Source organism: Agelaius tricolor, unplaced genomic scaffold, assembly GCF_023055355.1.
Source record: "Agelaius tricolor isolate 1412-34295 unplaced genomic scaffold, bAgeTri1.0.p SCAF_3, whole genome shotgun sequence".
NCBI lineage: Eukaryota > Metazoa > Chordata > Aves > Passeriformes > Icteridae > Agelaius > Agelaius tricolor.
In genome coordinates this window covers 727,491-742,241 of record NW_027269263.1, presented here as the reverse complement: position 1 = coordinate 742,241, position 14,751 = coordinate 727,491, and the positions used below count along the sequence as shown (strand labels likewise).

The 14,751-nt window shown below is 38.5% G+C and overlaps 1 protein-coding gene across 4 annotated transcripts in view; it reads left to right on the top strand.

The window, feature by feature from the left end:
- AEBP2 (AE binding protein 2) overlaps positions 1-14,751 on the top strand; it is a 41,282-nt gene that overhangs the window by 3,965 nt on the left and 22,566 nt on the right. For all 4 annotated transcript variants that reach the window (XM_071422084.1, XM_071422083.1, XM_071422081.1 and 1 more), the window contains exon 2: positions 13,592-13,799. In XM_071422084.1, the coding sequence (XP_071278185.1) occupies positions 13,592-13,799 (208 nt within the window). The remainder of the gene's footprint in view (positions 1-13,591; positions 13,800-14,751) is intronic.

Genomic DNA, 14,751 nt, shown 5'->3' with positions numbered 1-14,751 from the left:
AAAGACTATTATCAGCATGTGAATGCTGCTCATTTTCCTGTGCCTTTCCCCAACTTGAGACCTGTGCTGAAAGGATGGATGTGCTCCTCGAGAGTCCTCTGGAGCTGCTAGTCTTGCTGCAATGCTGAGAAACATTTGACAGGACTTGAAAAGAAAAAATAATGGTTCAGTTAACTATAAACACTGAAGCTGGACCTAAGCAAATGCATGGATTTGGGTACAAACCAGCTGAGCTGAGTGTAGTGGAGATACATCTGCAGCTCCCTGCTGTTGTTATTGCTGAATTATGATATTTTCTTACAAGCAGTTTACTGAAATAATTTAAATATTGTTTACTGGAACACTTATTATGGAAATACATTTAAATCTGAAATAGTTTCATCATCAGATTTTGTTTGATTTAGAAAACAGTGGTAGGTCTTGCAGTTTGAAGTTGTTGAGCAGAAATTCGAGTAGTAAATCTGAATGAAGAGCTTTTTTTTTCTACTGTCACCTAGAAGTTACCCCTGGTTTACTACTCTTACATTATCTTTACCCCTCTTAGCAGTTTATCCTTTGCTCCCTCCTCCTCCTGGCTGAGCAAGGAGCATGCAAAAGGTGCGTTTAAGCTGCAGGATCAGCTGTTCTGCTGCGTGAGCTGGGAGTGCTGATTGATGTGCTCCTAGGCCAAGTGTAACAGGTTGTCTTTGCACCTATGTAGCAATCTTTCCCTTAGGCTTAGCCCTAAATAACGTTCATCTCGCAGGCAGTTTTCATGGAACTTGTAAGGCTTTATTTTCTTCTTTTTTTCTTCCTTTTTGGGGTTTTTTTTTTTGGAGAGGGGTAACCTTTTTGAGTAACAAAAAACAAATGGTTTTTGTTATTCACCATTGAGTCAGTTATTGTGAGGCCCTGACTCAAGGAGTACTCAGTAATACTCAATGACAAATTGTGTTCTTAACCACATAAGACTTGAAAAATACTTCTAGGAATGTTATTATTCTGTTCCTATTTAATAGATAAGCAGTTTGGAAAACACATTTCAGATAAGTTTTTCAGTAGTAAACTTTTCTGTGCTTCAGATTATGATGTTTTTTCATTTTGCTGAGTGAAATGACAGTGTGGAACTAAAGCATTGAAAGATAAGAGGTTTAGACATGAAAATTCCAGGCTCTAGTGTGAGTTTTTTAAATCTCATGTAAAATGAAGGCTTTGTCAACCTTTCAGACATATGCTGATTTAAAAATACTAGTTTTAATTCTAGTCTTTATTTTGTCTATCTTTTAAAATCTTAAAAGTGAAGAACTTCCAAGATTGACTTGGCAGTGGCACGCAAGTTGTATGAGTGACATTTATGAAGGCAGAACAGTAAATTTGAAATACAATCCTGAGGACATGTGGTACTAATAGGTGTGTTTCATGGATCCATGTGACCAGATTAAAAAGTGCTTCAGGCCTTTCTTTGCTGCATAGTCTCACTTGTTCCTATGCAGGAAGTGAAGTATCATTCATTAGCACTTACGGCAAGGTGGTTAAGTCGTTAATTTTTTTTTTAAGTGTGTAATAGTGCCATGTCACAGTGAGCTATACAGAAGTTTACCCGAGTTTCAGAAATTCTGCTGAAAATTGTATTTGCAGTATTTCTAACTGCATTTATTGTTGCTGTAGTTATTTGCTTTCAAATTGCAAAATAAACCCCTTGTTTCTGTAATGGTTATGTTCAGGCCTTTCTGGCACGGGAGAAAATAGCTTTTGATGGGTAGACAAAACAGCCCAGATATTTTGTATGGTGAGTATCTTTATTACTAAAGCTGTTGGTTGGTATAATTGAGTGGTTAACATGAGGTCTTTTTGTGAACTAGATGAAAGAGCTTGGTATAATGAGCTGTTATAGTTATTGTAGTAAGATGTAAATATACTTCATACAATTTGAGAAAAACATTTTCCTCTTCAGTGTAAGACAGAATTAGTTTTGCTTTTATGTAGGATTTGAATGTCCACACCGGTCTGTGTGCATTTTGTGTTAACTTTGTGACATCATCAAGTCTGGTAACTTCTAAATACAAGGTTTAATAGGTGGGGTTTTTTCAGGGAATTTCCTAGGCAGTAATGGAAAAAAACTGTCTTGGTTTTTTTTTTTTTTTCTTTCCCTGTTTCATTTCAGTGAAATTAAGCTGGGTGCCACACGCAGCCTGAACAGCCGTTTGGCAGAGATGTGACATCACATTGCTGGAGCTGGTCACAGATAAAACCAACTCTTACATGATGCAGTGGAAATGTTCTACCATACCACTCATGCTCAGATCTTTCCACAGCTTTCTAGTACCTTTCATATATTTACATATTTTTTAAAACCCCTGCCCAGGTGGAGAGAACAGTGGGGGAATGAGCAGCACGGGGAGCTGGTATGGAAGTCAGCAGCATGGAAATCCACCTAGAACCCCTTGCCTTGGGTGGTTGTAGAGCAGTCTGCTGTTGGCTGGGAAAGTGGTGCACGGCAGAGCAGGGAGATGAAAAGCAGATGGAGCTTTCGAGACAGGAGTAGAGGTTTCTGGCAAGGGGATGATGTGAGATGCACACAGAAAACTTCTGGGATGAGAGGGAATGAGATATGTCTAATAGCCTGAGGGGAAGAAAGAGAATTTAACAGAAAGAAAGTGAAAAATTGGTCTCTGCTGTAAAGTAGCCAAGTAATTGCAGGGAGTCATTGAGACAGGTGGAAGTGTAATCTCCAGCTGAGCAAGAGACAGGGCAGAAGAGGGTAAGAAACTTCTTTGTATGGACAGTGAGTTTTATTGACTCTCCCCGTTGCTGTTAAAAAAAAACGATGGCATGACTTGCAGAAATACAAAGTGTCAATTTTTTAAGATTCCCTGAGGTAGAAATTTCTTTGGTTATCTATCCATGTAACTGATTCTTTTTTATAACTATATGCTTTCTGTCTGGGGTTGTTCAAAAAATATTTGGTTTAGACAATGAAATAGAAATATTCCATGTTGTGCTTGCTGCTTATCATTGGTTTTGTGATACTCAGAGATAATGATTACAGTTGTGGTTTTGCAGCATTCAAAACCAACAAAGAACTGGGGAAAAATTTTGAAACCTTTTGAGATGCTGGAGTACTGTTTTCCCCCCTTAAGAATGGTAAAATGTAAAGCAAGAAAGACCTGGGATTTCTTTTCCCATATATAATTTTCTTCTCTATACTAGAATTTACATTCTTAAATAAATTTCGCTGAACTTCTGTTGCTAATGTTTAATGAATACTTCCTTTATTTGATAGAGGTTACTTAAGGTATATGCCAAGATATTTGATAGAAAAAAGCAAAAGATTTATGATTTTGAAAGTCCTGTTGTCATCCTGGTACACCATAGAGGAGTGCTGTAATTCAAACAGCTTGTATAATGTCAGAGGGAGAAAACTGCACCTTGGTGGTTTGAGTTGAGACTTGTAAAAAACTTACTGTTGGCTCATACAGTGGTATTATGATTTATTAAATATGCCTAAATAAGAACCTAGCATAAAGAATTTCCACTTACTATTAATGTCATTCCATGTAGCCTTTTGTATAAATTACTAGCTCCCCTGTAAAATTGCAGTAAAGTCCTTATTTTGAGCATTTTAGTTTATTGTGCTGTAGTAATGAATTAGGTTCCAAATGAAAAAAAAATCTTAAAAATGCAAAGAAAATATTTTCAATATGTGCAAACAAAGAAATGTAAATATTTGTTTTTCCTTTGAAATAAAACTCCTTTTGGCATGTCTTTAAGTAGACTTCCTTAGGTTGACTTGAATGCTAAGTTACAGCTTAGACAGTTGGTACAGGTAGAAGTTAATTCAGTGTCCTGCAGAACAGGAGTCAAACCTTCATTTATGACCTTTTTGTTATGAATTAAGCCAGTTAGTGGAGTTGTACTGTGCTGGTTTCTTTGCTCACTGAGTTAGAAATAGACTAGGCTGCTACTTTCTACAGTGCTATCCCAGCTCTGTATTTTTTTTCTGTTTTAATTTAACATGATGATAACTGAAACTTTTTAGATCTGCTCTGTGAGTTTGCATCTTTCTTTGGTCATTTTATGTTCCATTTGTTTTCTGTGTTTTGGGGTTGAGAGAATGGGAGGGTAATCCAACAGCAGGTGAAATTTCCTTGACACCACACCTGAAGGCTGTTATCTTCTAGTGCTGATTACACAACTTCATAGTGATTATGTTTCTCAAAGTGGGAAGCACTGTTAAAAGAATAAATTATTTCTGGTGGTTCTTTAGTGAGTGTTTTTCTCTTTTTCTCTGCTTCTCCTAAGCTGTGCCACTAAACACACTCCTTTATCAGTAAAGACTGAAAATTGTGAACCACTTGTTGCCGTTCTCTAACTTTTCAGGGAGATTATTGAGCTGAAGATAACATGGTTCCCAGAAATGGAAGGCAGTTTTATTTGTATCATTAAGGCAGAATGGAGTACAGTTTCTTGATTTGTGTAATCCTTTTGCAGAATGTCATCTTTGTGCTGTCATATCACAAGGTACATATGTTTAACCTGCTCTATTTTTGCACTGCTCCTCGGATATTTTGGCATTCCAAATTTCCTCCTTGGGTTTCCAGTTTCTCTGTATGCTACAAATCCTGTGATGCCCTGGGTTTGTGTTATGCAAGTATTATGATCTCAAATATTCTAGGAATAACAATCTAAATAATCAAATTAAGTGATCCAGGAGAGTGGAAACAGCTCTAGAGGTGGTGAATCATAACACACTTTCTCAGTCTTGTTTTGTTTCCTGTGCATGTTTGTTATTTTAAGTTCCTTCAATTTCTCTATCTCAAAGAGCTTTCCTATCTTCCCTGGTTTTATATTGTCAGGCCGAAGTGTTTGCAGTGTTCTCTTTTCTAGGTGTTTATGCCTTATCTAGACGCAGCTTGACTCTAAAATAAGCTGCTGCTTCAAAAAGAATTTAAAAACAAGTTTTTAATGTTACCACTTGCCATGCCATATAAAATTCTCTCCCTTGACTATTTTATTTTCTGCTGTTGCTTGCTTAGTAGTCATTTAACAATACATAATTTAATAAAGAATTTTGCAGTCTTGTTTTGAAGATTGATTTATGAACACCTCTTGAGTCTGTTCATTTTGAGAAGTTTTTGTTAGAATATTCAGTGTAAAGCATAGATTTGATAGGTTTGATTTCCAGAAAAATGCTTACGTGATTCAGAAGCACAAGTGCTTCCAGGTGAGTGGGTGCTTTCTTCAGTCATGCAGCCCTGGAAGTGAAGGTCTTTTTTTCTTTATGTTGTCTAATGTTGCTTTTACTTATTTTTGCCCATCTTGCTTTGCCTGCCTTGCCTGTGAAGGGCTGTGGAGTCAGTTCTGTCTGCCAGAGATCTTTGTGGGTGTCATGTGCCAAGAGAAGGTGCTGCCTTCAAAACTCAGTGGTGGACTTTCATTTCCTGTAGTCCTGGCTTACTTTTTTGATCCAGGTAGTCTGATTTCTTGCTGCCACGTGAGTAATCTTTCTCTTTGGCAGCCATTTAGTGTTCTGCATTCTCTCTTTGCTCTGTTGGTTTTTTTTTTTTTGGTTTTTTTTTTTGGTTTTTTTTTTTTTTTTTTTTTGGTTTTTTTGTTTGTTTGGTTTTTTTGCATGGTGGTTTATCCACATACACTATATTTTTCTTACTGGTACTAGGTTTTCCTGAACTCAGCAAATGATCATTATCAGTCATGAAATTATTTTGGATACTTTCTATTTAAAGGTTTAAATTTAAATGGTTTTCTCAGCAAAATCAGCCAAAAAAGCCCCTTAGATATGCAGGTAGCTGCAGTTGATTTCTGTCTCCTTTGAAAAGTCTCTCTGGGCTGGTTGCTGGTTCAATGAAAAAGAACTGTTAGAGCTCTAAAGCATAATGGTATTTTCATGCCACAATCAAACTACATCCATTAAAGTAAAACAAATTGTTTTGCTTGCAAAACATAAATATTTGGTTTAGGGAATTGATAAATTACTGAAATTTAGTAGGAGGAGTTTATCTGTTACCAATCTAGATGCATTATAAAATACCAAATTTGCCAAAGATGAGCAGAGGAGCAAAAAAAGGACAAGGCAAATCTCAAACTTTCCTGCTCTGTTGTTGACTCATGGTGATTGCTCATGTTTTGGGAGCTCTGTTTTAATCTTACTTTTAAATTGGCATGATTATTTGGAGAACATACAGCCAAAAGATGAACTGCAAACTCCTTGGCCACCTGTGTGTAATTGCCTTGAGCATTCTATTGTGTACTGGTACCCCCATGCAGATGTTCTGACAGTAGCTTCACAAAGACATTGGCATTAAAGTTTGTTTAACACTCATTGAACGTCAGCAAAAATTAAATCTTACTACAAAAACATAGGAATTTATTCTTCCTCTGCTTTTGTTTAGGAGACAAAAATCTAATGTTCCTAATCTAATCTGTTATTAATCTCTTGTATCTGTGGCTCCTCTGTTTGGAATTGATGGAGATATTTTAAAATAGGACAGGTGAAAGATCCTCTTCAATGATGGGAGCTGAGGGTTCATAATTAGATAATTTTGAAGTTTCGTGAGGATTTATCTTCACTGGATCTTTAATTCCATTAGGAAGTAGCGAGCACAAATTGCTTTGAATTTAGTGGTGTTGAAAAGCTGTTGTTTTTGTCGAACTTGTCCATTGGCCAGAGCTGTACACCACAATTTTCCACCTCTTATCTTGGAAAGTAATAGGAGTAGTGGGGAAAATTGTGAAGTTCTTGTTTTCACTCTCGAGTTTTCTTAGTGAAATGAAAACAATGAGGTGCTGGGGGATGTCACTAAGCATGTCATTATTATTTTCTTTCAATGTTTCTGTTTTGACTTGGTGTTTGTAATTGAATGATTGCAGTTGGTGCTGTTTGTTTTCTTTTGGGATTAGTACCTTTTGTGATTTAGTCTTGCAGGTGGTAAAAGCTTTTCTGTTGATTTCTAAGTTTTAACCCTTGAAGTTGCTGTGAGATGTAACTGTCATTCACACTGTTCCCATTATTCTGAGGTTGTTTTATCTGTCTGTAACAGTTCAGTTTTATTTCTTAAGCTTCCCTCATGGATTAAACCAATGTAGCTGCAGCTGTAAGAGGAAATGACAGAGTATTTCACTGACTAGTAAAAGAGAAAGAAACTAGCAGAGTTATTTATTTTTGTTTGGTTTATTTGTTTGTTTTTTAATCCTTTACCTGTTTACTTATTTCCAGTAAGGTTTGCAGCATTTGTTTTTGGAGGCAGTCTGCTGATTTGATGTTTCATGGCTGGGTTATCAGTGTATTTCAGAAGAAACTGTTCTCAAAACTTGCAGTAGTGTGCAGTTGGATGGCTGCTCAACAGTGTTGCTTTCAGCCACCCTGCAGTGTGTGCTCGCTGCAATTGCTGTTCATTTTTAATTTGATGCTTTCCAAGACGAGTTTTCTCCATATAGGATCTGTCAGGATCGTTTGGTGTCAGCTGAATTCAGCTGGGTCCTTTGGTCACCTCCTGCACGGAACATGTGGGGCTGGGAGCAGGCTCTGGGTGGAGGTGCTCTGCTCCAAATGAGCTCCTGTTGATCGGGCTGAAGGGCTGCTTGTTGACCCTCGGGGGCACGGTGTAAGGCCCATCTGTTAGGGCTGCATTTCGCCTCAGGGAAGGTTACTTCAGTTAAGGTCTACAGGGAGTATGTTTAGCAGACATTAAAAGTATAATAGCAAATTGATTGGGCTTTTGTGCATGTGTTCAGTGCCTGGCTCTGCTCTCTCTTCAAGTGGATGGTTGCTAATGGGACTTGGTGGAAACGAAAAATGAAATTATTTTGCTGCTGTTTCAGGTTTTTTGGTGTTATTCCTTCTCCTCTCTGTTCTGAAAGATTAACAAAATCAGGGAAAGAATAAATTTTGGGCATTTCATTCATTAAATTCAGTAGGAAGAATTACTTGCAGTAGTGAGGAAAACACTCTCCTTGGAGAGCCATGTGTGTGTCAGCAGTGATGTGCAGTATACCATTTTATTTAATGCATTAAATCATAGTCTCATTATATTTTTATTCACATTTAAATGTACACAAAAATTAGGGCCCAGGTGTATAATATGTAGTTTAAAATCTGTACATTTTAAATTGTGAATAATTTGGATTTCGTTTTTTTTTCTTTATAGAAAATATCCACATTTACAAAACTCCAACAGTGGCTTAATTTTGCTCAGATCCTTAAAGGAACAGAATAATCCAGAATTTAAAGAGCTTGAAAAATGCTTTTTGTTTTCTGTGAAGTGAAAATGACTAGCAGCATCTTACAAGTTTTTAGGTATTATTTTTTGTTTCAGGATTGTTTTAAATAGAGTTTGAACTGAAGTAACCAGCTAGATGCATTTAATTGTGTAAGCACTAACCTTTTAACATGAAAGTGCTGCTAAAAATACCTTAATGTTCTTGATAATGAAGACTGCATTATTTCTAGCCACAGGTAAAATAAGTACAGGTAAAAATAAGACCTGAAACGATGCCTTTGAGGTAATGATTCCTCTATTTAAGCTTGAATGGTTTTGCTTAATGAACACATTTTAAATGTCAGTCTTGTGTCAAAGCTGTTGATCTCTAGGTAGAGGGAAAATTTGTAGGAGGAGAGAAAAATGCCTGACCCCTCTGAGAAGATTCTGTATTTTCAGTTCTACCTTGCTGCATTTGGCAGACGCTGCCAGTGTTTGCAGACTTAGTGAAATGAGGTGTGGGTTTAGTATGGCATTTCAGAAAGGCATTCAGTTCTTGCATTTAGACCTGTGATTTTTACTTCAAGTTGATTCAGATGCTCGATTAGGTTGAAAATAGGGACAACATAAGCTCGAAGATCATGTTGTGCTTGCTGTAACAGTTCTAAATTTTAGTAATTAGTCAGCCTTTTGAATGGAGCTTCTTAAAAACTGCTATTGTGTATGCAGGCTCTCTCCAGCAGTGACTGTTTTTGATGCTCTATTGTTTGGGATGACCCCTGAGCTGAACTCTCTGAAACTCAAATGTCTAATGTTCTTCATCAGGCCATGGTCTATAGATCCATTACAATGGAGCTGGAGCCTGCCTACAGCTTGGGAGCAAACCCAGACCTGTCTGTCACTGGCAGGAGGGGAATGCCACAAGCGCCTCCGTTCTGCTCGTTCTGCTCGTGTCATTCTGCTTTGATAGTGGCAGGCAGGCTTTAAACAGATCCCCTGCCTGCGAGAAAGGGACTTAGCAAAAGGCAGAGAAACTTGCTTTAACTTAGCTAAAATCTGTTTCAGTGTCTCTATTCTATTACCAGGATGTCTGTGTTTTTCTTACTTTGCTTTCTTCTCTTATGCACATTTATTATTTTCCCACTTGTAGGCTTTATGGATTTGGCGTGAGAAAGCAGAAGGGTGTAATTTCCATTACTACCTTCCCTTTGTAAGGGAACCTTTCCCTCTGTTAGATCATCCCAAGCAGATAGAAAGTTGTATTGGATTGAAGAGCCCCAGTCATGGACTGAAAGGTGCACACACTTTTTCTGTAGTCCAAGCCCATCTTGGGCTGAGTGTTTGTGCACACATCTGATTTGCTTATGTGTCCTGTCCTCACGCCCTTTGTGAAATTCTGAGAAACAAAAAAGTGGGTGAATTGGCAAGCTCCAACAGACACAGTGTTGCAGTTAAGTCTTCAGAGACTTAGTAGCAGCCACAGCTCTGACTGTAAAACTTATCTTTCTGCTTCATCTCAAAATGGGCAGGTCAAGAGACCGCCCAAGTGAGTGTCTTTGATGTTACATATACTGCAGACTATTCTCTGAAAAGCTTCCTGATATTTTCTCAGTGTAAGAAAGACGAGAGAAAACTACACACACATGAGCTGTGCTGGGCACTCATCTTTCACAGATTCTCTTTGCAGCCTTTACCTCTTTAGTGAGGGACAGAACTTGCTTAGTGAGGCAGAAACTAATTCTAGATTTCTTAGTACTGGGAAGCACCTGATCACCTGAAATATGCTGGTTCTGGAGGCACAGAAGAGGAAACAAAAAAAGATGTGTGTTACATTTTTATTTAACAGATTGTTGCTAGAGAAGGAATGGCTAGGGCAGTGAGTCTCTAGAAGGAAGGAGGGCATTTTGTCTTAAATATTAGGCTGTTTTTGCTCAACTGGATTAGAGTTCTATTTTTTCCCATTTTTAGACAGGATTTTGAATAGCTTATAGAATCATAGCTCAGTGTAGCACTTTTCTCAGTTTCCAAATTCTATATTCTACTGCTTGGTTTAAGTGCTGTGGGCAGCCTTTTTTTTATTTCAGTTCCTCTGATACAAAATTTTGATACCGTGTTAATCTGTTAGCCCTCAGCAAACACTTAGGCTATTAAACCTGAACCCAGCAAACATTTAAACAGTAATAGCTAAATTAGCTTGTTACTGGTTTCTTATGTCATTAATAACCCCACTTGTCACGATAGCTTTTGCTGGGATCAGTTGACTTTTACATATTTTTATATTAAAAAACCACAAAGCCTAAGCATTTGCATTCCTTAGGCTGTAAAATTGGAGACCTGTGATTTTGTGTCAAGGTATATTGCACTGCAGTGGCAATGTGAACTAAACAGTCATGGTTTTTGTTTATAATTTTCAGGGTTTTTTTAATCTCTTCTTAGAGGAATTAAGTGGATTTCATGCCTGTGGAACGGAGAAACCACACACCTGTGTGACGGTGCACTTCTGCCCTGCCCCAAAATGCTTTCACAGAACTTGTTCAGGGTTATGTTTTCTCATTGCTTTCCCACTTGAGACCAGACTGTAAACCCAGGGAACTGTTAAATACCTCTCACACTCTGCCCTGTGGTCAGCAGCACCACACATCCTCTCAGTCAGAAATCTGCTTGCAGTGTTTGTGGGGTGTGTGAGAGCAGCCCTAATGCTGGCTGTGGGTGTAGAAACTCGTACTGACTGGAAATAGCTTTGAAGCTTGAACTCCTCCTTGCAAGTGTTTGGGAAGCAGTTTCCTTTGGTACCTTTCAGCTGTGGGAAAGGCAGGGTTATTTATGGAGCTGAGCTGGTGTGAGGCAGCTGTTGCACGAGTGCTGTGTGTGCAGTGCTTTGCCATCCTTGGCTGAGCAGCTTCCTGTCGGGACCACTGATCCGTGTAACAGCTCTGTCTGTGGCAGAAGTGGTTGGGCTCTGTGCCATTCTGTGTGTCCAAACCTACTTCCAAGTGTGGTTTTGAGAAAGCTGCATTTGGATAGCTTAAACTGAGGGAGAGGTGAGATGGTGGCACAATTAACTGTAATCAATTATTCAGTTTTTCTGTCATTATGGGTAAATTTTGCTTTCACAGTACAGTTTTACAGGCTTTATTTTTGGGATCATTTTTTGGCCTAGGCATCAGTTGAGGAAGGAGAAGATGTCAGTCTCATAATTGCATCTATTGTGAGCCTGCCACAGTGGAAAAATTAGGATTACTTGCAACAGGTTTTGCTAATAAAGCTTCTGACAATTTTGTACAGGGATCCTAAAATGCTGTTACAGTGCCTGTAGTTAGTGGCTCTTAATGCTCTTGGGGTTGGGAGCTTCAGCTCAGGGCCAGTGGAATACTTTTTTACTAGCTAGTGACAGATTGGGAGATTGTATGTCATAAAAGGAATCAATATTACTGGGGAGGGAAGGGAGACATGGGGAGGGATCATGGAAAGCTCTGTGTATTCAGGGTGTAGAAAGGGGAAGAAAGTAAAGATAGTGGATGTGTGGAAATTTGCTGTGTAGCAGAAAATAGCCTGTATGACTTCTAAATTGTTAGACCCTGTTTGGAATTGGGAGAAGGGTGGAAGAAAGGCGTGTGGTGTTGGTGTAGCATTTAGGAACTATGTATTTGATATATATTCATTAAAGCAAAAATGTGTTTAAAAGGTATCTGAAACTTTCTTTTTAACTTGGAAGACAAAGGCCTGAAATAGTTGGTCAGTTTTAATAACAGATGGAGCTGGAAGATGATTTTTAAGGGTTCTGTGATTGGGATATGTTATGTTTGTTGGTGCTGTCTCTTGAGATAAGTGTTCATCAAACCAAGTTATTTAGAGTAGATAAAACTAAAGCTTGTAACTGGGAGCATTGCTAAAGGGAATCTGTTATTTAGACTAAGACAAGTCACTTTTTCTTGATAAAAGCAGTGGAATCTACATGGTGGGTGAGAATGGGAAATCTAAACAAAGCAAATATCTGTGATTATTTTAAAATCTGTCACAGAAAAAACCTGCTAGCATAGTAGTGATTCAAACAGATACAGATAATATGAGAAATCACTAGTAGAGACTCTTACAGCAGAGGAGCAAACATGTTAATGGTATCTTCAGATTTTGACTAATGGTGTTTTTTCTGTCATTCATCTCAGTGTGTAATAGAACAATACTGTGCATGTAAACAATGATGATAAAAATGAGGAACAGCACCTGTACCTTAAAAGCCCGATGGTTTAACACATCCCAGTTGTACTGGGAGGATCTGGTGGAGGCTCTCCAAGGTGGTTGGGATGCTGAAGCAAATCCAGAACGTGGAGAGGCTGAGTGCATGTGTTCCTTCAGTTTTGGGAGGAGGAGGGCAGGGTTTTTCTGTGTTCTGTGATCTGATAGGGAGGTTTAACAATGGAGGAGGCAGAGTCATCTCAGCCCTGCAGCTGCCAAGGATGAGAGACAAGAGACAGAAGTTGCAGCACTGGAAATTCTGATGAGATGTTGGGAAACTTCCCCCCTCCCCCAGAACAAGGTTAGTCAGCCATTGAGAAAATTGTTCAGAGGTAGCAGAAATGCCAGCCTTTGAACACACCCATTAACAACTCCACTGGACAACAACACAGGCAAGCTGATCTCACTCGTTCCTGTTTGAGCAAATTTGACCATCTGGTCTTTGAGGTTCTGTCAGAGATGAGCTGTTCTGTAATACTGTGGTTTTATGGAAGAGAAAAACTTAAAGGCCCTAAATGCAACTGAGCAGATAATCAAGATAAAAAAAGCTGTATCAGTGGGTATTTATTAAGGAGGAACATCCATCTCCATAGTTTTTGCTTATGTAGGGAAAGGGCATGATCTCTGCAAGTTTTTTTCTGATCCGTTTGATGCTTGTCTCTGTGTCTGCCATGGTACAGAGCAGAAAGGCTGATGGAAGTGACCCCTGCTGGTCACAGATTTCCTCTGCTGATTCTGGCCTCTGGAAACGTTTTGCAAAACCAAAACAAACAGTTTAGACCATGCACACGAGGGAAACTATGCTGGGGCCATGTGGGAGTGCCTTAAACCCTGGGTAGAACTGAAGTGCTGTATTCTTCTTAAGGCTCTAGTGTTGGCAGGGGATGCTGGGCTCAATATATGCAGGATTTTCCATTCCTCCCTTTTGTTCCCAGTGTCCAGAAGAGCTTACACTGTTGATAACAGTAGCTGTTTCCTAACCGTACATTTATTAATAAAGCAATGAACCACATATATTATAAATAATAAATTTGTGCAAGGTTTTCTTTCCAACCTGTCTAAATATATCGGAAACAAAAGAGCTACAGTTTGGATTTGCTCTGTTAACATGCAACAAATACAAACTTTGATTTAGTTTTTGGCTTTTTTTTGTCTTGCAGCATAAGCAGCACTATCATGGACGTAGACAGCACAATTTCCAGTGGGCGTTCCACGCCGGTGATGATGAATGGGCAGGGAGTTGCTGCCTCCTCTGCCAAGAGCATTGCCTATACCTGCTGCTGGGATCACTGCCACGCCTGCTTCAGCTCCAGCCCGGACCTGGCCGATCACATTCGCTCCATACATGTGGATGGGCAGCGAGGAGGGGTCGGTGTTACCTTTGGGTTTTTCTCCTTTCTTATTTGCCAATATTTTGCTCTTGAATGACAGCACCAACTTTTGTTTCAAAATTCTTTTTTTCTGGCTAGTGGCAGGAAAGTTAGTGGCCTAACTTTAAAAATGTAGTCAGTTATTTTCAATAAATTGAGATTTCCAGGGTTTTGATAGTGTGTTGATTTCAATATCCCTGAAGTGCTTACACTTGGAATTCATTTTCTTAAAACTCTTAGTGTACGTGTTCCTGCATGTGAACTCAGGTGAAGTCACATCTTAATTACTGTTACCAAAGGAGTTTCACTACAGGTAAAATCCATCCAGAATGTACAGAAGGGAAGATGTAAGACTGACTCAAGAGTACAGAATCTTAACATAACAGCTTTGTGTGCAATACTGATGGCAAGTTTGCCTTCTATATAATTGCATCTAATTTTTTTTTTAAACTGAGTTATGTATATAAACATGTAAATTCCAGTCTAATCCCTGGTCAAATGATAATTGGTCTCAATTTTAATGTTTAAAAAACATCTTCAAGTAGAGTAATTTCAACTTTGTACTTAACTACCTCCCATCTTCAAGCTCCCAAATTACCTCTGATGTCTGGAATATATCATGTAAACTACCTTTACATCCAGCACAAGCAATCTGCCTGCTTTAGGCACTATGTGTTACAGCTCTTCAATTTCTGGGAGAGATAATATCGGTTCTCAGAGTAGAATAGTTGTTATCTTTTGACTTTTTGCCCTGTCAGTTCTTCAGAAGGAAAATGTTAGGCTGTTGCACTTTATCTTCAGTGAATAAGAAACTTAAATAAAATGCTAATTTGCATTACTTTAAATAATTTATTATGTAAATATGTCACTGAAACAGCTGTGACTCTGGCTGTATTTAGATAATATTTTTTGGCATGATTGAACTTTTCAGCTTCATATTTGATGGCTTT